Source organism: Anomaloglossus baeobatrachus, chromosome 10, assembly GCF_048569485.1.
Source record: "Anomaloglossus baeobatrachus isolate aAnoBae1 chromosome 10, aAnoBae1.hap1, whole genome shotgun sequence".
NCBI classification, from domain to species: Eukaryota; Metazoa; Chordata; class Amphibia; order Anura; family Aromobatidae; genus Anomaloglossus; species Anomaloglossus baeobatrachus.
Genome location: NC_134362.1, coordinates 70176163 through 70199086, shown reverse-complemented (window position 1 = coordinate 70199086; position 22924 = coordinate 70176163). Strand labels below are relative to the sequence as shown.

The 22924-nt window shown below is 42.9% G+C and overlaps 1 protein-coding gene across 4 annotated transcripts in view; it reads left to right on the top strand.

Moving 5' to 3' along the window:
- Positions 1-22924, top strand: part of LOC142255423 (serine/threonine-protein kinase BRSK2) — a 253854-nt gene that overhangs the window by 100398 nt on the left and 130532 nt on the right. For all 4 annotated transcript variants that reach the window (XM_075327037.1, XM_075327036.1, XM_075327035.1 and 1 more), the window contains exon 2: positions 21796-21890. In XM_075327037.1, coding sequence (XP_075183152.1) covers positions 21796-21890 — 95 coding nt within the window. The remainder of the gene's footprint in view (positions 1-21795; positions 21891-22924) is intronic.

Sequence of the window (22924 nt, the reverse complement as noted above, 5' to 3'; positions counted from 1 at the left end):
CAGGAAAGGAAGACCAAGAGTCACCTCTGCTGTGGAGGATAAGTTTATCCGAGTCACCAGCCTCAAAAATCTCAGGTTAACAGCAGCTCAGATTAGAGACCAGGTCAATGCTACACAGAGTTCTAGCAGCAGACACATCTCTAGAACAACTGTTAAGAGGAGACTTTGTGCAGCAGGCCTTCATGCTAAAATAGCTGCTAGGAAACCACTGCTAAGGACAGGCAACTAGCAGAAGAGACTTGTTTGGGCTAAAGAACACTAGGAATGGACATTAGACCAGTGGAAATCTGTGCTTTGGACGATGAGTCCAAATTTGAGATCTTTGGATCCAACTCCCCTGTCTTTGTGCGATGCAGAAAAGGTGAACGGATGGACTCAAAAAGGTCCAACAAGTGCTAAGCACCTCTGGGAACTCCTTCAAGACTGTTGGAAAACCATTTCCGGTGATTACCTCTTGAAGCTCATCAAGAGAATGCCAAGAGTGTGCAAAGCAGTAATCAAAGCAAAAGGTGGCTACTTTGAAGAACCTGGAATATAAGACATATTTTCAGTTGTTTCACACTTGTTTGTTAAGTATTTCATTCCACATGTGTTAATTCATAGTTTTGATGCCTTCAATGTGAATCTACAATTTTCAGTCATGAAAATAAAGAAAACTCTTTGAATGAGAAAGTGTGTCCAAACTTTTGGTCTGTACTATATACATATTGTTTGTAATGTTTGTACTTGTGATATTTGCCAGTATTTCACATATTTAATCCTCCCAGGTTGTAGGTCTGGTAGCCACAGGTTTCAGGGTTAACCAAAGGTCACTTAGTGGGGAGGAGTGTTGGGGACCAATGGTAAGTGCATTCCTGGTTTAGAAGTTAGAGAGAGGGATGTGAATTAGGCCAAGGTCAGGGAGGCTGTGGCTGAGAAGAACAGGCTCATGCATGGAAGGAAAGAATGAAGGCTTAACTCATACAGAGGAGGCAGAGCATCACGCAAGTGGGGGGCTTCTGCAAGGAAAGTTTTAGAAGTGTGGAATCCATCTTGGCCAGCAGAGAGGGGACCTTAGAGGAAGAAGGGAGCCACCAAGCTAAGGACACAGGGAAAAGGGTAACTGCTCTTCAACCGGCCCTAAGGAAGGAACAAAGCAAGTGTTTGAGGTATAGTGGCTTTTCAACACACATGGACCCTTGTCACTTGTGGCCCTATATGTAGGAAGATGCAGATGATTCCACTCATTTGTGGTCTCTGTTTCCTTGGACGAAACACTATTTATAACTCTTGGAAAGGAGCAGGTGTCTTGTAAAGAAAATAATGGAGAAAGTGAAACAAGTGTACATGTGGCCATGTATAAAAAGAACTCTGTTTGCAAAAGTTTAAACAGGGCTGTATCGAAATAAGGGCATCAGAATGCACAGTGGAGAGCTCAGACTCCAAAGTACCGTCACACACCTAACCCTAAATTTTCTGTAGCGTGCCCAGGCATGAAAGATGAAGCCCCCTCCCTCAACTGTCGCCTTGGGCCTCTCTGCATTCTCTCACCAACTGTCTCCTTCCCATGTAGACTGTAAGCCCTCATGCTACACATGGCAAATCCTACTGCACCTTTTTCATATATACTGCACCCTGAAATTATGGGTGCTTTGAAATGAAAATGTATAATTTATAAATCACCACCACCAACATCTATGGAGAACACACGCACACTTGAATAAACCGAGTATGCATATCCTGGAAGAATAATGGCCAAGTGTGCAGTCAGCCGGCAGTTATTAAAGGTGTATGGCCACTATAGATGGGATGTCCTATGTATTCAGCAGCCTCATCTCTTGAACAGAGCAAAGAGAAGCTACAAAGAATGTCCCACATTCTGGAGGTCCTGTCCTCATCCGGGGGTCCTGAACTAAGGAATAGATACCTGTACTGTAGACTCCATTACAGAGCACTGGACACAATATAATCCACAATGAAACATGGTAACCTGCAGTCCTATGTAAAACATGTTCCAAATGACAACTAAATTACACTTGTTGAAAAATTATTATGAGGTTATATTGGAACGTGTCTTCAGTGGGTGAAATTACTCCTTGTACAGGGAGCATGCAGAACTTGGCAGCCATTATTGATGCGCATTTTTGTGACGCCCTGACGCCGCCAGGTGGTCACAGGAAAACATTCACCCGGCATAACATCATCCCACACCAGGTACCATCAGCCACAAAATCCTAGCCACCCCCCTCAGGGTAGGAAGGACACACCAGTGGGCAGGATCAGGTGGATTGGGAGCACCCACCTAGGGGTCTTGAGGATCCAGGGGCGGGAAAAAGTGAGTCTAACTTTGGAGTTTGAAGTGGAGAGGAGTCTGTGACAGTGACAGACTGTTAAGGAAAAGCTGAGCCTAGTGAAGACTGGACAGGGTAGTGGCCCTGGTCTACTGGCTAGGTGGCAAGCAGTGAACCGTGTCCAAAGGCGACGGGAGTCCGGTCGCGGGAAATCCAAAGTGGACCGGGGGAGGGTTGGAGCCCTCCGGTACTGACAGCGGAGATCCGGTCTGGAAACCGTGCACAGGCGGGGTACCTGGACCCTAGTTAGAAGATGGTTGCAAGCCCCTTCTCTAATCACTAGGCCGGGAGCAAGGTTCCAGACATTGCTTCAGAAGTGTTAGCCCAGAGAGAGCGAAACGGCAGCCCACCGCGGGGGATAGGGTATCCGCAAACACCCACTGAGATCCCAAGGGTCGGTTTTCGCGGGCACGTCTCCCAACCAGAACATATTGGGAACGGACATCCCCATTCCATACGGAGTTGTCCAGAAGTGAGGAAAACTACAGAGTGCCGGAGGAAGGGATATCGGTATGCCAGCCAGGTGTGGGACCCGAGTACACCCGAACACGGCGGCCGGCCACTGACACCTTGGTTTACCAACGGACTTGTGTGCAATTATTCAACAGTGAGTACACCAACATTCCCCGTCCGTCCCGGCGCGCCACCTCTGGCCTGCATCACTCCCCGTGTACTGAACACTGAGCCCCGGGCATTCACTCCTACCCATGGAGGGGTTAACATCCAGCTGCCATTCCATCACCCCGGGTGTTCCCCAGCAGCAGCGGTGGTACTCCATATTACCACACAACGTGGGTGGCGTCACGAAGTATCTACGGCAATCCCCATATATATACGTCCCCTTTTATTTGAGTGTCCGCGCGACCCCCGGGTCCAGAAATCCCTCGAGCCAATGCGGATCCGGATCCGAGCAGCCCAACTGCTGACGTGGGGGCGGCACATTTTCCCACCCACTTGTTAGGACGGGTAACGTGTCAGCGCTGATGAGGAAGGGGTCAGGGTGGGAGTAATTTGCATTTCAATCATTGCCCTCTGGACAGAGACAATGCATCATTATGTGAGCGCCTCCATATTCTATGTTCTCTGGTGTTATTTAATATTTTTGGATAAAATATACATGTAAAAATCTCAAATGAATTTATATGTTAAATTATGAATTCAATTATTACAGCGGCTTCAATAATGCACATCATTGATGGAGAATCCTTAAATTAATGCTGAGAATGATTTTATTAGTCATTTTTCTTCCTGCACAATGGATGAGTGATGATTTTTTTTTTTCAGTTGTCATTGCGTGGTCTTAAGAAAAAAATAATACAGCAGAAATGATGTAGCTCCAGGCTCTCAGGATAGGTCTTACTAGGTGCACGGAGAAGAACTGATGAGGTGCCTCTAACTGATACAATTAATTATAACATGCTTGTTTTAATGAGGTCAATGGAAGGGAGTATGACTGCAAGATCAGTCTGCGTAGGGTTTGATTGCAGTCTGTAACCATAGAGGCTGTGTTACAACTGTAAACACAAAATGGAGTTTCTCTCTTTGAAATCTTTTTAAAATATTGTATTTTTCAGACTATAGGACTCACTTTTTTCCCCCTGAAATTTTGAAGGAAAGTGGGGGTGCGTCTTATAGTCCGGCTGTTGCTGTGAGGGGGGGCGGTGGTGGAGGAGGGTCATGGGAGGCAGGAGCCGGTGCTAGGGCTAACTGTGTGCCCTCTATTAAAGAAAATGTATATTCACTTCTCCCCACACCCATAATCCCGCCCTCCTCTTGCAACTGAAGCTGGTGCTGAGAGGTGGGCAGGGAGTTGGGCGAGTAGAGCAGTGTATATTCATTCTCCATAATAGCAGCACACGTGATCACCCAGCTACTGGCTTACTGCTGCGGCTTGGCAATCACATATGTCCGCTATTAAAGAGAAGTAATATTCACTGCTTCCGATGTCCGTAATCCCGAGTGTGGATAGAAGTGAATATTCCGGCACCTGACGTTCGCATGTAACTGGGGGAGCATAGCAGTGACGTCATGCGTTGCGCCGCTTATATGCTGAAGTCACTTGATGGCATCAGAAGAGGATACTATGCATCAGGAGAGTGGAGGGATGGGGATTATAATTATTTTTTTTTTATTTGGGCAGCATGATAAGAGGCATGTACACCAGAATGGGCCCATGATGGGGGACATATATACCAGGATGAAGGGCATATATGCCAGGAACTGGGTCTTATATATCAGGATGAAGAGCATATATACCACGATGGGGAGCATGTATACCAGGATGGGGATCCTATATACTAGGATGAGGGCCATATATACCAGGATGGGGATCATATGTACCAGGATGAGGGCCATGTATACATGTAATGGACCCAGGATGTGGGGGACATTGGTACTGAATTGGGGACATGACGAGAAAAGTGTCAGCAGCAGATCTCCCTCCCCAAAAGAGTGTATCATGACCATATTTGCTTCAATTTCTTTTCCCTATTTTCCTTCCCTAAATCCTAGGTTCATCTTATAGTCTGAAAAATACAGTATATAGTAAATATATCTATTTATGCATATACCGTATATATACGGGGATATTCAAAAGAAACAGGATTAGTCTTCTAAAGGGCGTGACCTTTGTACTACCGGCTTCCACCGCCAACTAAATGTTTGGGGAACCTTGCTCAGGTAGTATGCAAGCTAACGTTTTTGGGGAAGGTTATGGTTGGCTGCAGTGATTTTTTTTTTTTCGGCAGCATCCGGCCTGTCTTAGAACCGGGCATGTAATCATTCACCACATGAATTGCAAGGTCTAGGTGAGCTGTTGTTTTTGTTTTTTTTCCTCCAAATGTTTGGGGAACCTTGCTGAGCCAGTATGCAAGCTAACGTTTTTGGGGAAGGTTATGGTTGGCTGCAGTGATTTTTTTTTTCCTGCCCTAGTTATTCAATCTCTTGCGTATTTTTGTGATGAATGAGTGGCTATGAAGTTTTGTTTCCTTTTGGAAAAGAAAAAGCTAATGAAATTGTGCCGAAAATTTATGAAGCCATTCTGGAAGATCTCCATCAGAACACTGATGAATTCGTGGAGTTGACCGGGATATCATGGGGTTCCTGTTAGCAAATTTTAATAAAATAATTGAAATGAGTTAAATTTGTGCCTGACAACGACCACTTATTTTTATTATTTTTTTTTTCAAAAAAAGGAAACAAAACTTCAAAACTGCACATTGTTCATGTGAATCGGCTGTAAAAACAAAAATGAGAAAAATATTGAACAACCCTACGGCAAAAAAATCACTGGTGTCAAACGCAAACTTTCCCCAACAACGTCGGCTTGAATACTGACATTGCAAACATTTCCCTAGTGGTGCTACAAACAACCCGCCCGCACAAGATAATTCCTGTTTCTTTTGGGTACCTCTTTGTATACCGTATACTTCTCACAAGGCAAATAAGGATATGTTCACACCATGTTTCATCTTATAGATCTTTATCCAGAGAACTCAAGTGTCTATGCCAAAATTCACCACAAATAAGTGCTTACAAAATATACTACATGTACACGGTTTGAGGAATGTTTTCCAACCTTCTACAATAAAGGTTTTTCTATATGGGCATGTAGATAATAAAAAGTTGAATAAAATTACATGTTGATAACTGCATTCCTATGTCTTATTCCAGGGAAATGCACATTTTTCTTAATATGTAAATGAGCTGTTAAAATCTATGGGCCGGACATAGATCTCCCCTGAGAATCTGCCTTATTGTAAATGAAAGGGCCGTTATCAGTGTGAGACATGTACTGACTGACAGTTTGCTCTTCTGATCTACATGTCTCACACTGGTAACGCATCCCTTTACTTTACAATAAGCTCTGGAGGCAGATTCTCAGGGAGATCTATGTCCGGCCAATAGATCTTAACAGCTCATTTACATATGAGAAAAACATGGATTTCTCTGGCATAAAACATCAGTTCTCAGATATCAATGTATTACTTTATTCTGTTTCACGTGACCTACATGCCCATATAGACTGCTTAGGAGAGTTGATCCTCCTGACAAATTCCTTTAAACGGAAAATCCCTAGTAGAGACCTAAAGGTTCTGCCTCATATTTACACCATTGATTCTGGAGCAACTAAAAGATGTGGTCATATCAAATCCCTATGATGATGAATTGCCACAATATAGATATGCGAGTGACTAAAAATATTGTAATCCAGTTATGACCTAGGACGTAACTATACGTTCTAGGTCGAATCTCTCCTTTTAACGCGGGCTCGCTCGGCAAGGCCGCATTATTCCCCGCAAATGTCTGCTGAACTGATCAAACTCTGACAGTGTGAACTAACGCGCTCCAGAGGGGATTGTGCATTTCGCTGCCACTATGGGCGGCCCCATGACGCAATCATGGGGCACCAATGGGGTGTCATGACGGCACGGGGTCAGCTTCCTCTGAATGCTGGCCAAGCGCCGGCACTCACAGATCAGCATTTCAACTGAAGCACCGCTGTGAACAGCCGAAGTGGTTGGATAGTGCAGGCATAAAGTCCCCTAAGTAGACTAGTAAAATAATTTAAGAAATATATATATTTTTTTTTTATTTATTTATTTTTTTTTAAAACCATAAAAGTTCAAATCACCCCCCTTTTTGCCCTATTAAAAATAAATAAAACATTAATAATATTTTAAAAATGCGCATATTTGGTATGCTGCATTCAGAAATGCCCGAGCTATCAAAATATAAAATCAATTAATCTGATCAGTAATGGGTGTAGCAAAAAAAAATCAAAACAGAATTACTGTTTTTTGGTCGCCACAATATTGTATTAAAATGCAATAACAGGCGATCAAAACATCATATCTACCCAAAAATGATATAATTAAAAATGTGAGCTCAAGACGTAAAAAGTAAGCCATCACTGAGCCCCAGATACCAAAAAATGAGAACGCTACAGGTGTCGGAAAATGGCTACAAAAGCGCAATTCTTATTATTTTTTTTTTTTTTGACAAACTTCTGAATTTGTTTTCACCACTTAGATAAAAGTAAAACTATACATTTTAGGTAGCTTCAAACTCTTACTAACCTGGGGAATCATATTACCAGGTGAGTTTTACATATATTGAACATGGTAAATGAAAAAAAACAAAAACAATTGTGAAATTGGAGTTTTTTTTCATTTCACCGTAATTGGACTTTTTTTTTCCCGTTTTATAGTACAATATGGGGCAGAATGAATGGTTTCGTTCAAAAGTAAAACTCATCCCGCAAAAAACAAGCCCTCATATGGCTATATTGATGGAAAAATAATAGATTTATGGCTCTTGGAAAAGGGGAGAAAAAAACGAAAACGGAAAATCGCCGGATGGTGAAGGGATTAATGTTGTCCTAATAAATAAAATAAGATTAATACACAGAGTATTCTTTTTCTCTTGCTTGGGATTTTTAAACCAAAGTTACATGACTTGTAAATAAAAAAAAAGCTGTAGTGCCAAATTGGCAGTCTGTTGCATAAGGGCTCTTCAGATCAAGATCCATCATAAATGTATGCTCTTCAAGGCTCCTTATGATATTTTTGGCACAAACTCTCTAAATGTGCTGGTCAGGACCATATTAGAGCTAATAGTCACATTAAGGGATCCTTCAGACGTCTATTATCATTGGTCCAATCTTAGATCGCGATGCACAGAATGACCGCGTGTCCCCTGACCCGAGAGTGACGTCCTCCTAGAAATATATAAAGCTATTACGCTCTGGTCGGGAGACCTGCCGCCAGTCTGTACATTGTCCGAGATCAGACCGATGATAATAGATGTTTGAAGGATCCCTTAATGTGACTATTGGCTCTAATATGGTCCTGACCGGCACATTTAGAGATGTTGTGCCTAAAATACCATAAGGAGCCTTGAAGAATCTACGTTTATGATGGATCTTGATAAAGAGCTAAGGTTTGTATTATATGGGAGGGAATGGGTTTTGCATTGAGTTCATGTAAATCTCGAGATCATAGAAAACACTTGAGCAAGGATCATATATACTAGTGAAGTATACAGGAAGCAATTATAGAAATAAGGAGATAAGATAAGGAGATTCAGATGTTAACCCATAGTACTTTCATTTTGAAGCCAACTAAACGCTTGTATTTCATTAAGACAGTAAATCAAAGTCTTTCTTAAGCCTGTGGTACATGGGTATGGGAATTCTAGACAATTAGATCCTTTTATAGGTGTATTTTGCCAAAGGCAAGGAACAGCTATTGCGTTTGCCTCATTGGTTTGTCTGTTTCTGTATATTTAACAAGCAGGCTCCGGTGCCAGCGTCATACTAGTATTCAGTATTCCGCAGTGCATACTAAAGCAGCTAAAGCGAAAAAAAACACCTAGATATAACAGTATACAAGACACCTCGCGGAAGCAATTCAAACAGCATAGCCATCTAACATAAAATGAAAGGCTATGAAAGCGCGAGTCCTTCAGTCGTCCTCTGTGAAGGCTTGTAATATTCTGTTCAGACGTTTCTGAGTTGCGTTGGTCATATTGATGGTGGATATCCAAAAGTGAAGTCCGATAATGGCAGCAAAAGTCACAATGGGATTGATTGACACCCATATTTTCATGGATCACATTTAAATCTGTATTATTAAGCCTTATTCAGCTGTACTATTTTCATTTATGTGTTCTATATGTGTTTATACATTATAGTATATGGGCATGTTGTCATGTCTCTTCTGTTTGCAGAACAATTGTCTGCAAACCCCCCTCCTCCTCAAAAAAAAATACACATCTGCTTGTGATCCCATCTGCAGATCACACATCTGACGTCCACAGTCCTACAACAGACCACAGTATCTGGACAAGTCACTGTATTCCTGACCCAAATTCAGGAGCCTCATAGGTGTATCCAAGGCCTTTAAGTTCAGGTCAGGAGACCCGTAACAAGTCATGACAAAGGGTACTGGTAAATTACTACCTTTACCCCTTCCGATCCCTCCTAAAATAACAAGGCCACACACTGAGCTGGATTAAATTGGCCACTGTTGTCAACAAAATAAACTATAAATCCCCCAAAAGACCTTATTATACTATTAGATAGAAGTGAAAGAACCTCAAAGCCCCTCACCTCTTTGAGGGTAATATACCTGCTAAGGTTATACTACCTCTAGTTGTCTCACCACAAACTCAGTGGCACTTGTTTAGCAACCTATCATTTTATTCATAAGCCACTACCTGTGGGCACCTCAAGACCTTAACACTAGAGAATCAGTACCCCCCATAAAATGATTGAGTTCACCTGGGGGGGTCTAGAACCTTTAAGCTCTCCCCCCAACTGTCCACCATCATTAACACTGGAGAACCACTACCCCCTATAAAATGATCGAGTCCAGCTGGGGTGTCTATAGCCTTAAAAGCTCTCCACTCAACTATCCACCATCAACCACATCACCCAGCTTTGACTACATTCACCCACTTCCAGCTGCTGGGACAAAGACTACTAAGTTCCTAAATTGGCCAAAAAAATTTCATACTGATTAACCATGTCACTTCCTTGCCCTCTAACAGGGTGAGTAGGAGATTGCTCTTCCAAGGCTACACCTAAAATGGCTTCTTCCTTTCAAACGGTACTTTTTTATTTTTAAAGACGCCCTACTACCCTTTTCTGATCTCAAAGCCCCCTTCCCTCCATTAACTCGTCTTAGTTCTGTACACAATTTCCCACATACTCCTTTGCCGGCCCAAACCCTGTCCTGTCGACCTCCATTCTAGGCCTAAGCCTAAGAACAAACTCTCTGGACATTGCAATATGAACCGCAATGAGACAGTTTATATTGAACTGATAGGGAAGGAGAACTGTGCATCGTGAGCAATGCTGCATTTGTGACTTATTGAAATGTTTTAGGCATTTTCTACTTTAGGAAAAGGCTCCTCATAATACCACATCCAGTGCTTATCTTACGTAAAACTTCATGATTGTTTCTTACATCCAGAAAGGGATTAATGAATAAGCTCTAGCTCCAGGCCTGGTTCATAAACATGCCCATCAGATTCGCAGTATAAAATATTAATGTGATATTTGTCTATTTTTATCTGTGGCGACTGTATTTGCCAAGGAGACAATTTACTGTTTGATTGTCTTTCAATAAAAGTCTTGCTCTGACATGTATATAAAATCCAGGGATGGACAAAATCTTCCATAAGTCCATTAAGCCAGTTCAGTAGCCGTACGGCTTCTTTAGAGATCAGATCAATCATAAAAACTTTCATTGAAGGAAAAAAAAAATTATAGGTAATGAATAATAGAGCTAGACGACAACCTTGTAAAGTTACTAGTCGCCTGGCTCTTGGAATTTGACTCATACATCTGTAAAGTGCGGCGGACCGGTATTCATGGGTGAGGGATTGAGTCCGGATGTCCTGGCACGCTACATGAAAGAGCTGGTCCTGGCTGTGTGTGTAGACTTGTGTAGTGTGGCGGTTCACCCGTGCTGACCGAATACTGCCGCTGACGTCGGCTGGCCAGGACCAAATGATGTCTTGTTTACGCAAGAACACCACTAGTTTCAAACAACAGTACTCTACTCAATAGTATGTTTACACCATCAACGTTTCAACAGTAGAAGGCATATCAAGACACATTCTCAGTTCCCACCGGGGTGTTTCCGAACTTACTGGTTCTGTGAGTTCCTGCACAAACCAGCCTAACCCTACAGTCCAACTCGTGAAGCTCTCTTTCCCTTCTAGCGGTTCCACGTCCAGTCTCCTAGTAGAAGAAAGGTTCGAGGGTTCCGTCACTATTTGGCCAGAGTAGAGCCTTGAGATCCCAGATGCTTTCGTATGCCTTGCTCTTCTCCTTGTAGAGGGAAGAGGGATAGTCACTGGTGCCAGAGCAGGGTCTTACACTGTTAGATGTTTGGGGAGAATCTGAGAGGGAACGCAGACTTCATTCACCGGCCAGTCAGTATTCACCTGTTACCTTGACTCTTAGGGGCTTGGCCTCTAAAGTCCTCTGGCTCTGTCTGGAGCCACTTTGTTCAAGAAGACTTGATGTTATTCTCACTCTGTGTCTCGGTGAACACTCAAGGATCTACCACCACTATTCTGGTCTTCTTCCTCTGTTTGCCACAAGTCACCCACTCCATACGGCCTCGACAACCCCAGAGTTAGTGCACACTGGGTATTCAGTAGCTTTTCTAGAAATAACAGTCTCTTACCCCATCAACTAACTCCTCCCATTGTGGACTAGTCTCAACACTTTAATAATTACTGACCCTATAGTCTGGTAACTTCCTATACATAAACTTGCTGTACATTACACATTATATAACATACTATCGGCACTACATATCACAGGCTACATTACAACCCACATGACAAACTGTGTAGTTTAATGTGTCTTTTGTAATTGCGTCTTTTGTAAAAAAGGTGATTGGTGTCTTTAGGGGCAGGAACGGGACAGAAACAGTCCACCACTCTTGCACATCCTTATTTTAGCTGTTATGTCATTGCAGAGTGTCCAGCATTCAGATGGTTTTTGTACAGTTCTAGAGACTTTTAAACCTTTGGCCATGTTCCTGACCCATGGTGACATTGCATACTCTTAGCAATGTGCACTTCACCTGAAAAGCAGTAAGTGTTGGCCTTTGTAGCTGATGGTAGTGACCCAAAGAGCAACGTAGGGGATTGCCCTCTACTGCTTATAGTCCAATAGGGCAATTATTTTTACTACTCAAAGGTTAAAGGTCATGCTGTTTTACCTCCAAGTGCACAAAATTATGGAAAAATAGCACACAATGATACAGTCCATCGCAGGCCCCCCAACAATTCTGTCATCATCCGCCCAGTCCAGAAGGCTACAGCAAGAGACAGGGATTGATGGCCTTGTTCTCCGAAGCACAGGGAGAATCTGTCAAACTCCCAGCAATCCATCTGGCATGCCATACAACAGGAACTGAGACCACAGTCTAATTTGGCTTTTCCACCAAATGCAGAAAACACTTATTGCCACACACAGCCTCCCAGCCCTTCAGGAGGGAACCCATAAGGATGCTGCATGCTTAGACGTTTTCATGCTGCACAAAAGTAGATCACATAAGTGACAAAAGGAATTAATTAAATAAGAAAGTGTGCATCATATAATACTTTCCGGAACTCAAGGCAGAAAGTTGGAATAAAGGCCAAACCTTCGGAACAGAAGAGATACTACACTGAGATCTTAGCCTGAAGACCAATAGTGCAGACCGTCCACTTGCACCACAAATACTAAAGAGAGCCCAAGCCCTTTTATGATCCATGGTGGTTTGTCAATGGGTATTTTCTGATACTGCACTTTTTATGGTGGATAAGATGTCAGTTCTATGGTATAGGGGGAAATAAAAAATTAAAAAGGCCTCCCTACCAGTGCAGGATTACCTTTTCAGCCCAAAGGGGTAAAGCGGGCTTTACACGCTACGATATATCGAACGAGATGTCGGCGGGGTCACGTCGTAAGTGACGCACATCCGGCATCGTTAGTGATATTGTAGAGTGTGACAGCTACGTGCGATGGTGAACGAGCAGAAATACTCACCTTCTCGTTCATCATTGACACGTCGCTCATTTTCTAAAAATCGAACGTCCATTGTTCCCGAGGCAGCACACGTCACTCCATGTGACACCTCGGGAACGTTGAACTGTAGCTTACCTGCGTCCCACCGGCAATGCTGAAGGAAGGAGGTGGGCGGGATGTTTACGCCCCGCTCATCTCTGCCCCTCCGCTTCTATTGGCCGGCCGCTGTGTGACGTTGCTCTGACGCTGAACGTCCCTCCCCCTTAAGGAAGTGGATGTTCACCGCCCACAGCGAGGTCGTTTGGAAGGTAAGTGCGTGTGACGGGGGGTTACAGGATTGTGCGACACGGGCAAGAAATTGCCCATGCTGCACAAACGATGGGGGCGGGTGCGATCACAAATGCGATCGCACGAGAAATCGACATACAGTCATATGAAAAAGTTTGGGCACCCCTATTAATGTTAATTTTTTTTCTTTATAACAATATGGGTTTTTGCAACAGCTATTTCAGTTTCATATATCTAATAACTGATGGACTCAGTAATATTTCTGGATTGAAATGAGGTTTATTGTACTAACAGAAAACGTGCAATCCGCATTTAAACAAAATTTGACCGGTGCAAAAGTATGGGCACCTCAACATAAAAGTGACATTAATATTTTGTAGATCCTCCTTTTGCAAAAATCACAGCCTCTAGTCGCTTCCTGTAGCTTTTAATGAGTTCCTGGATCCTGGATGAAGGTATATTTGACCATTCCTGTTTCCAAAACAATTCCAGTTCAGTTAAGTTTGATGGTCGCCGAGCATGGACAGCACGCTTCAAATCATCCCACAGATGTTCAATGATATTCAGGTCTGGGGACTGGGATGGCCATTCCAGAACATTGTAATTGTTCCTCTGCATGAATGCCTGAGTAGATTTGGAGCAGTGTTTTGGATCATTGTTTTGCGGAAATATCCATCCCCTGCGTAACTTCAACTTTGTCACTGATTCTTGCACATTATTGTCAAGAATCTGCTGATACTGAGTTGAATCCATGCGACCCTCAACTTTAACAAGATTCCTGGTGCCGGCATTGGCCACACAGCCCCAAAGCATGATGGAACCTCCACCAAATTTTACTGTGGGTAGCAAGTGCTTTTCTTGGAATACCATGTTTTTTTGCTTCCATGCATAACGCCTTTTTGTATGACCAAACAACTCAATCATTGTTTCATCAGTCCACAGGACCTTCTTCCAAAATGTAAATGGCTTGTCCAAATGTGCTTTTGCATACCTCAGGCGACTCTGTTTGTGGCGTGCTTGCAGAAACGGCTTCTTTCACATCACTCTCCCATACAGCTTCTCCTTGTGAAAGTGCGCTGTATTGTTGACCGATGCACAATGACACCATCTGCAGCAAGATGATGGTGCAGGTCTTTGGAGGTGGTCTGTGGATTGTCCTTGACTGTTCTCATCATTCTTCTTCTCTGCCTTTCTGATATTTTTCTTGGCCTGCCACTTCTGGGCTTAACAAGAACTGTACCTGTGTTCTTCCATTTCCTTACTATGTTCCTCACAGAGGAAACTGACAGTTTAAATCTCTTGAGACAACTTTTTGTATCCTTCCCCTGAACAACTATGTTGAATAATCTTTGTTTTCAGATCATTTGAGAGTTGTTTTGAGGAGCCCATGATGCCACTCTTCATAGGAGAGTCAAATAGCAGAGTAACTTGAAGTGGCCACCTTAAATACCTTTTCTCATGATTGGATATACCTGCCTATGAAGTTCAAAGCTCAATGAGGTTACAAAACCAATTTAGTGCTTTAGTAAGTCAGTAAAAAGTAGTTAGGAGTGTTTAAATCAAGAAATTGATAAGGGTGCCCATACTTTTGCACCGGTCAAATTTTGTTTAAATGCGGATTGCACATTTTCTGTTAGTACAATAAACCTCATTTCAATCCAGAGATATTACTGAGTCCATCATTTATTAGATATATGTAACTGAAATAGCTATTGCAAAAACCCAAATTGTTATAAAGAAAAAAGGTTAACATTAATAGGGGTACCCAAACTTTTTCATATGACTATATGTAAATCAGCCTTTAGGCTAATTCTTTGAAGGATTGTGAGAGTCACAAAAATTAGCAATTTGCATAGCCCCTCCAGATTAATAAATGTATTTTTTGGAGGATTGTTTCTAAAGACATGATTTTACGTTACACATTTTGGGGTCACATATTTTGACAATTCTCTACATTCCTCTCCTGTACCTGACATATACCCTCTGTCTGCTGATACTTTTCCCATATCTGGTCTTCATTCTCATCTTCTTTTTCCTCCACTTTCATGATTCCGTCATCTCTTCACTCTCTTCTATAGCTGCTACTTCTTCCCTTCCCGGCTTCCCGTTAGGACTTTTCATGTCTCATATTCCATTATTTTTTCATAGCTCACTTCCTCTCCTCCTCCTCTTCTCAGTCCCAGGGGCTGCTTTATATGGCACCCTCTGCAGCATCCGGCTACATCAGCGTTTCATTACTCATCATCCCACTGACATAGGAGTATTCGGTGTTTAGGGCCAATAGACCTAAGGCCACAGGAAAGCTCGGAATACATATTCTGGGTCTCATTCTACAAGACCAATCTTTTAAAGACGTACTCGCGAATTAGACAATGTACATATCTTTATTGTGAATGTCCACATCTGACAATGTAGACGCGTAGAAGACATCTACATTCCATTTAATATATATATGATGTCAAGTCTGAGAATTCTCTAATACCTGATATGTAAAATTTGCATCTTCTGATTCTTTCCGATATATCATTTTCCTATTAGGATTTTCCATACACTGTGTACAGCGTAGACTTGACGTTTTTTTGTTTTTTTTTAACAAGTCAACAGTAGGTAGTCAAATGATCTGCTTGGGACTTGATATGTGAAGACCACTTTTCAACATGTCTTTGCCAAGGCTCATTACTGGCTATGTGAGTGCTGGCTCTTCTTGTAATGAGACAGTGTGCGTTGTCTGGCTGTGAGCATATGTTCCTTTATTAGGATGGGCAGGTATTCATGGCTTTGGCTCGGCTTTGGCACTCAGTAGGGGGCTCAGCGTCTCTGTGGTTGCCATGTTATACACCATCACCTCAGCTGCCCCCTTTTGAGAGTGTGCTGCTTCTTACATCTTCACAGCTGTGGGGACAAGTCAGGTGATTGTAGAGGACATCGTCTGAGTGCCAGGAACACCAGGAAAGTAATTCTTCTCTCATCTGGAGGACAGACGATCACACAGTGAATGAGTAGCATTTTCTTCTGCAATAACCCCCTAAAGCTTTGGATTCAACACAATGCAGGGCTGGCCTATACTTTACACTCGCAGCTACAAAGCTTTGGTTAGTGCAGGAGACCAATAACAAGACGTCAGTGATCTTGTGACCTTCTTATGTGCCCATGTAGGTCATGATATACGTAATCATCAACTTGTCTCTTTCTGGGGAATCTCTTGTATGGTTTATCGAGACTTTCTGTAGAATTATACATTTTCTTTTCATGTCCAGGATCAGCAGGGGGTTGGACACGATGACAAAGGAGGTCCCTTCCAAGTCTACATTCTAAAATATGAGTCCTACATATATGAATATACGAGGGGCTGCTGATAAGTCTTTGGCTTTACCAAGAAAGAAATGAGATAGGATGATGAGCTTTACATTTATTCCACAGGCTGTCCACTGATGTCAACACACTTCTTACATCGGTATTCCAAGTTCTGTAAGCCTAGTAAAAAGAAGGATTTCGGTTGTGCCGCAAACCAGGTATCCATAGCAGCCATGGCGTCAGAAATGGTGTGAAATTTGGTACCCTTGAGGTGTTTCTTCAGGTTTAGAAACAGATGATAGTCGGAGGGAGCTAGATCTGGTGAATAGGTGAGTGGTCAACCAGCTGGAAACCCAGCTCTGCCAGTTTTGCCGTGGTCACTTGTGCAGTGTGAGCGGAGGCGTTGACTTGCAGGAACAAGATTCCTTTGGATAGCTTGCCGCACCTTTTGGCCTTCAGAGCTGCCTTCAATTGGTCCAAAAGTTTAATTTAATACCTTGCTTTGATGGTTGATCCCTTTTGAAGGTAGTCCACTAGCAGCACATCCTCCTTATCCCAGAACACAGACGCCATCACCTTAGTGGCTGATTTTTTCACCCTGAACTTCTTTGGACAAGGAGAACCACTGTGCCTCCACTATTTTGACTGCTTCTTGTTTTCAGGGTCATACAAATAACTCCAGGTCTCATCCTTAGTGACCAGTCGATCCAGGAAGTTCTTCTCAGTCCGGAAACGCTGACAAATGGACCAGGAACTTTTCACTCGCAGGCTTTTCTGATCTGTTGTCAAACATTTGGGGACCCACTTTGCAGATAGCTTCCTCATGTCCAAATGGTCATGAATAATGACACAAACACATTCACAGGAAATCCTCATGATGTCTGCTATTGTTTTAGCGCAAAATTGGTCAATTCTCCAGTATGAATTTGTGCACAGCATCGACGATCTCCGGAACAACAACCACTCTCGGTCGTCCAGGACGTTTCTCATCATTGGGGCTGAAGTGGCCCGTTTTAAATTTGGCAACCCACTTCTTAACTGTGGAATATGAAGGGCATTGACCCCCCAATGTCTGCGATATATCACCATGAATACCCTTCATGGACTTTCCCTGCAGAAACAAGAATTTTATCACTCCTCTGCTCTCAGTTGCTGTGAATATAGCATTAGACTCCGCCATTTTGTTTTCCCGCGTGCGTAGAACACTGTTGCCATAAGCAACAAACACAAAATTTTGAAAACATATATTAGACACACAAGGCTTTCATCTGATGTAACATTCGTTACCATAGAAACAAAAAAAATCACAAAGCCAAAGACTTATCAGCAGCCCCTCATATGTGTGCCCTACTATACTGTCCTTCATATATGTGTGTGCCCCATGGCCAGGGGGTTGGACACGATAACACAGGAGGTCCCTTCCAACTCTACATTTTATGATATGTGTCCTACATATATGTGTGCCTTAGTATATAATGCCCTCCATATGTCTCTGATGGATATTGATGTCTCGATCTTCTCCACTTTCCACTTCCACATTGATTCTTAGAGGAGCTGTCATCAGAACAAAAGTTTGTAAGCTTTGTTTTTTTGTAATCCCACGTCTCCTCTTTGTAATGTGTTGGTTTTTTTTTTAAGATACGCCATACAGTTCCAGAGATATGGTTTTTTTTTTATATATAGAGTTAATTTTTACCGTCTTAACAAAGGGGTGTGGCTTATAAGGTGATTGTGCAAAATAATCTAAAGACACGCCCCAGAGGAACCTCTAAGACACTCGCCCTTGTAAAGGCAATAAAAAGGCCCATATCTCAAACACCGTATGGTGGATGAAAAAAACAAAAACAAAAAACTAATCACTGAGGGGAGGCACAGGCATAAAATGAAAACAAACACTGGCTAATTTTGTCTTTAAACAGGAAGCCTATCTCTGATGTCATTTTTTTAATGCATTTTTGCAATTTGGTTTCTTTAAAAATGCTGCATCGTTTGACTTTTACAGGCTTTAGGGTGCTTTACACGCTGCGACATCGCTAGCGATATATCGTCGGGGTCACGTCGTTAGTGACGCACATCCGGCGGCGTTATTCGACATCGTAGCGTGTGACACCAAGGAGCGACTATCAACGATCACAAAAACATCAAAAATCGTTGATCGTTGACACGTCGCTCCTTTTCATAATATCGTTGCTGTTGCATGCCGCTGGTTGTTTGTCGTTCCTGCAGCATCACACATCGCTTTGTGTGACACCGCAGGCACGAGGAACATCTCCTTACCTGCGTCCACCGGCAATGAGGAAGGAAGGAGGTGGGCGGGATGTTCCGGCCGCTCATCTCCACCCCTCCTCTGCTATTGGGCGGCCGCTTAGTGATGCTGCAGTGACATCGCTATGACGCCGAACGCACCTCCCCCTTGAAGGAGGGATTGTTCGGCGGTCACAGCGATGTCGCTGAAATGGTATGTGCGTGTGACGCTGCCGTAGCAATAATGTTCGCTACAGCAGCGATCACCAAATGTCGAGGAGGGGGCTATCACGCACGATATTGCTAGCTATCGCTAGCGATGTCGCAGCTTGTAAGGCACCCTTTAGAGATGCTCCTATTGATTTGTCAAAACCAGTTCACTGATGGATTCTCAGTTCACTCATTTTGCAGCAAGAATTAGTGCAACACAGAGGCTTTATTTAAAAATGTTGTTGTTTTTATTATTTTTAGGCCAAAAAATAAAATGTTCCCAAAGGTGACAAACCCCTCAAACCCTGTTTATATCCATCTTCCTGTGAGACCTTCACCATCCTCCCATCACTTTCTCACTACCGCGGCCTTCCAGGGTAATATCTTTTTCTGCTTCCTCGCACCTTCTAGGCTAATTCTCCCTGCTCCTCTTCCTTGTACAGTTTCCATGGCCTACTTTTCTTTACTCCTTTCCCAGGAGCACTTTCTGTCCTGCCGCCTGTGACTAACTTCAAAGGGTGCGATATGGGACCCCCTCCCACACACAGCTTCCGCCACTCCCTCCAGCCCCCAACCAACACCATCCCTTGAGTCTTCATTACGAGAAATCATGCCAATTAGCGCTACCATGACTTTATTTCTTGAGCCTGGGGGAGCATGTGTATACTGCATAGGGTATATATTTTGTATAGATATTTATATTACTCCCTGTTGTACCAACTAACTGGGATTTTCGACTCTTCTCCTCATGGTATATAAGGGGCCATTTTTCCATTTATTATTTCATTCAAGAAAATCACATTTACCTTAGTTAACCCGTCGGTCATTTATATAGATATTAACTGAGATGCCGAAATAACTTTCCGACTTACGGAAAATGATCTAGAAGTTTAATATATTCTTAAAGCCAGGAATGTATAGGACAAGTTCATTCGTCGCTGGTGACCTTAGACGCCTGCAGCGTCTGGCTTCATAATCCTGAGATGAGATTATTCCCCATCATTGTATCTACCCCCTGAATATTATATATCATATATCATGACCACTGCCCAGCAGGTGAATGGGTCTCAACTAGTATTTTCTACACTTGTATTATATATTAATTTTTGCTGAAACTTAGATGTTTACATTAAATGATATAAAGAGAAAATAATTCTCATGATGCCACCGTACGAGTTCACGCTCCAATAGGCAGGACACTTCCACTACTTGGACAGTCCACCTGTCACGAGTGACAGACCGTCATGTGGTTTCTGGCAATAGAAGGTCACAGTGTTTGGCTACGCAAAATGTTCCCTGACTTTCTATTGCTTCTGATCTTAGTATTCATTATAATAGGTAGATTCCTGCTGGATTCATCTCTCCCCCTTTTGGACCCAGAAAGAACTTGCCCTCCACCCAGCTGCTGATCATCAGTATTCTCTTGGTGCTTAAATACTCCTTTCTTTCATGGACTGGTGCTGGTGATATTATTCCATTCATTCTAGCTCTGGTTGCAAGGAGGTGGCTTGCTCTCATCTGTAGTATCATTGCTGAAGCTTTGCTGAACTCCTGCTTGAGTCACCTGTGGATAAGTAGTTCATGCACTTTTCCCTGTGTGCCCTCCTTGTGTCTTCCTTTAGCATTTAGGGGATTGATGAAGAGTTCATCCCACCTGTTCTTTATTTAGGATCCAGCACTAGGGATGCCAAGGCCATGTATCTGGTTCGACGCATAGGTGCTGAACCTATCTAGGGTGGTGAGGGACCTCCGGGACCAGCAATAGGTTTTGTCAGGGATCACTATCTCCCCCTTCCCTAGACGCAGGGGTGTTGTGAATGTCAGTTATTTTTTTGCTGCTGTGAGGCTCCCTCTTGTGGCCAGGAATGGTTTGGACAGAGACCAGGTGTGCTGGAGCAATGGGCGTTTCCATTGCTAACTCTCTGCCTATTTAAACCCTGGCCTCCTGGCAGGCTGAGCCAGTTATCATTGTCCTGTAGCTTTCCAGCTTTTTTATCTTGCTTCTGACCACATCTATCCCACATAAGTGTTTGGTTCTTTCTTATGTAGTTTTTATTCTTTTGTTCTTATCTGGGTTGTCAATTATTGTGGTTGTTTTCAGTTTATTTGCATGCAGGAATCTTCCCTCTCTGTTGCTTAGCTGGGAAGCTCCATGCAGCTATGTTTGGAGTATTGCTCCTATAAGTCCATGAGATTGTTGCTTCTTGAATTTGTAATTGTTCCTGTTTTCTGTTCATTGGTTTGACAAGAGCGCCTGATATAGGAGTGCAGATCGTGCGATCTGAGGACCTTTTTGTACTATCAGGTATTTGGGTTTTTGTAGGGCTTTTCTCTGGCCACCATCAGCCCCTTTCCTATCCTTTCTTATTTAGTTACTGGAGCCTCACCTTTGTTAATCCTACCCTCCATCTGTGTACTGTATTTTCCTATATCACCGTAGTCTTTGAATGTGGGGGGCTTGCTATACCTTTTGCGGTCTATTTCTGAGGCAGAGAGTTATTCATCTTTCCTTCCTTTAGGATAGCTAGTTCTCTGGCTGGGTTCGCGGTGCACAGGATGTTAGTTCACCCCTCAGCTACTTCTAGTGATGATGGTTAGTAAGGGGATGGCAGACAGATTAGTTGCCAATGCTCTTGTCACCTTTTGCCAATGATTTATTGTGATCTTCCATGGTTCCGGATCATAACACAGGGGACCCAATCACTTACATTTCGCCTCTCGCTTGGTACCTCCCCGTACATAGCGTGACACCACCATATTGTACAGGACATGGCTCTCAACCCTAAAATGCTTTTAAAATCTTTTAGATATCCAATTTTAATATTAATATTTTTTTGCATGAGGACACATTTAACCCATTTGTAATTATATACATTTTTTTGTCTTCACTTACAGGTCTGGTGAAACTTGGGGTCCACTGTGTAACGTGTCAAAAGGTTGCCATCAAAATTGTTAACCGGGAGAAGCTCAGTGAGTCTGTGTTAATGAAGGTAATTTATCAAAGACGTGAAATAATATCTACTGGGTTCAGATCTGGCCCGTAGGCACAAAGCTGTAGATGTTATCAGCTTAAATGTTTGCTCTCCATTCAACAAACTTTACAAGCAAATATAAAAACAACTTTGTAAAAGATGTTATCAAAGAAATATGTTTCTTTCTCCACTTATGAACCACTTCACCCCCTTTCCTTTTATAAAGACATCATAACCGCTATCTCCACTCACCAGCTGTCACAGCAGAGCATACAGACGCTCAGCGTGCAGTGCAACACAAGGGTAACAACAGGAATGGTATAGGAGGAAGACCCTGGTGATAGGAGGGGAGACACTTCCTGCAACTTGCCTAAGTCTGTACTCTTCACTCCCAAAAGTCCCTATACGGGTCCTTCCCCCTGTCGCCATCACGTCCCTAGGCCTTTGCTTGCCCTGAACTCACCCTGGCTAGTAAGAAGGCTGGCGAGAACACTAGTCTCACCTCTGCAATAATACAACACAAGGTAAGGCAGACAGAGAGAAAATAGACACAAAAAGGAAAAACACTCTAAGCTCCTCCAATGCAGCTAAACACCACAGCTGCAATAGTCATCTCTCAGCTTCTTCCAGAGACGGGCTCCTTCCAAAGTAGACAGCATAGAATGAGAATCTATAACCGGCATCAGATGGTAAAACACGTGACTATTTATAGCAAAGGGGAGTGGTCACAAAAGAGCTGCACCTGAGATTAAGGCTACAAAGAACAGCCAGATAGGAAAGACTGCTTAACCCTTACAGCACTAAAAGAAAGTAGATTTTACTCAAATACAAGTTGTAGACCTGCGAACAATAAGGCATTGTGACCTTCTGGTTCTTCTGGTCTCCCCAGAGCAGGACACACTCTTGGCACCAGCTCAGAGACAACTGAAACTTACAGATGAACAGATGGAGCCTGTAGAGGGGAAAGTTGGTGGGTAATTCAGGATGCAAATCATACTATGTACTGGTATAGTATTATTAATTACTGTATTTACACACACCTGAAATGACAA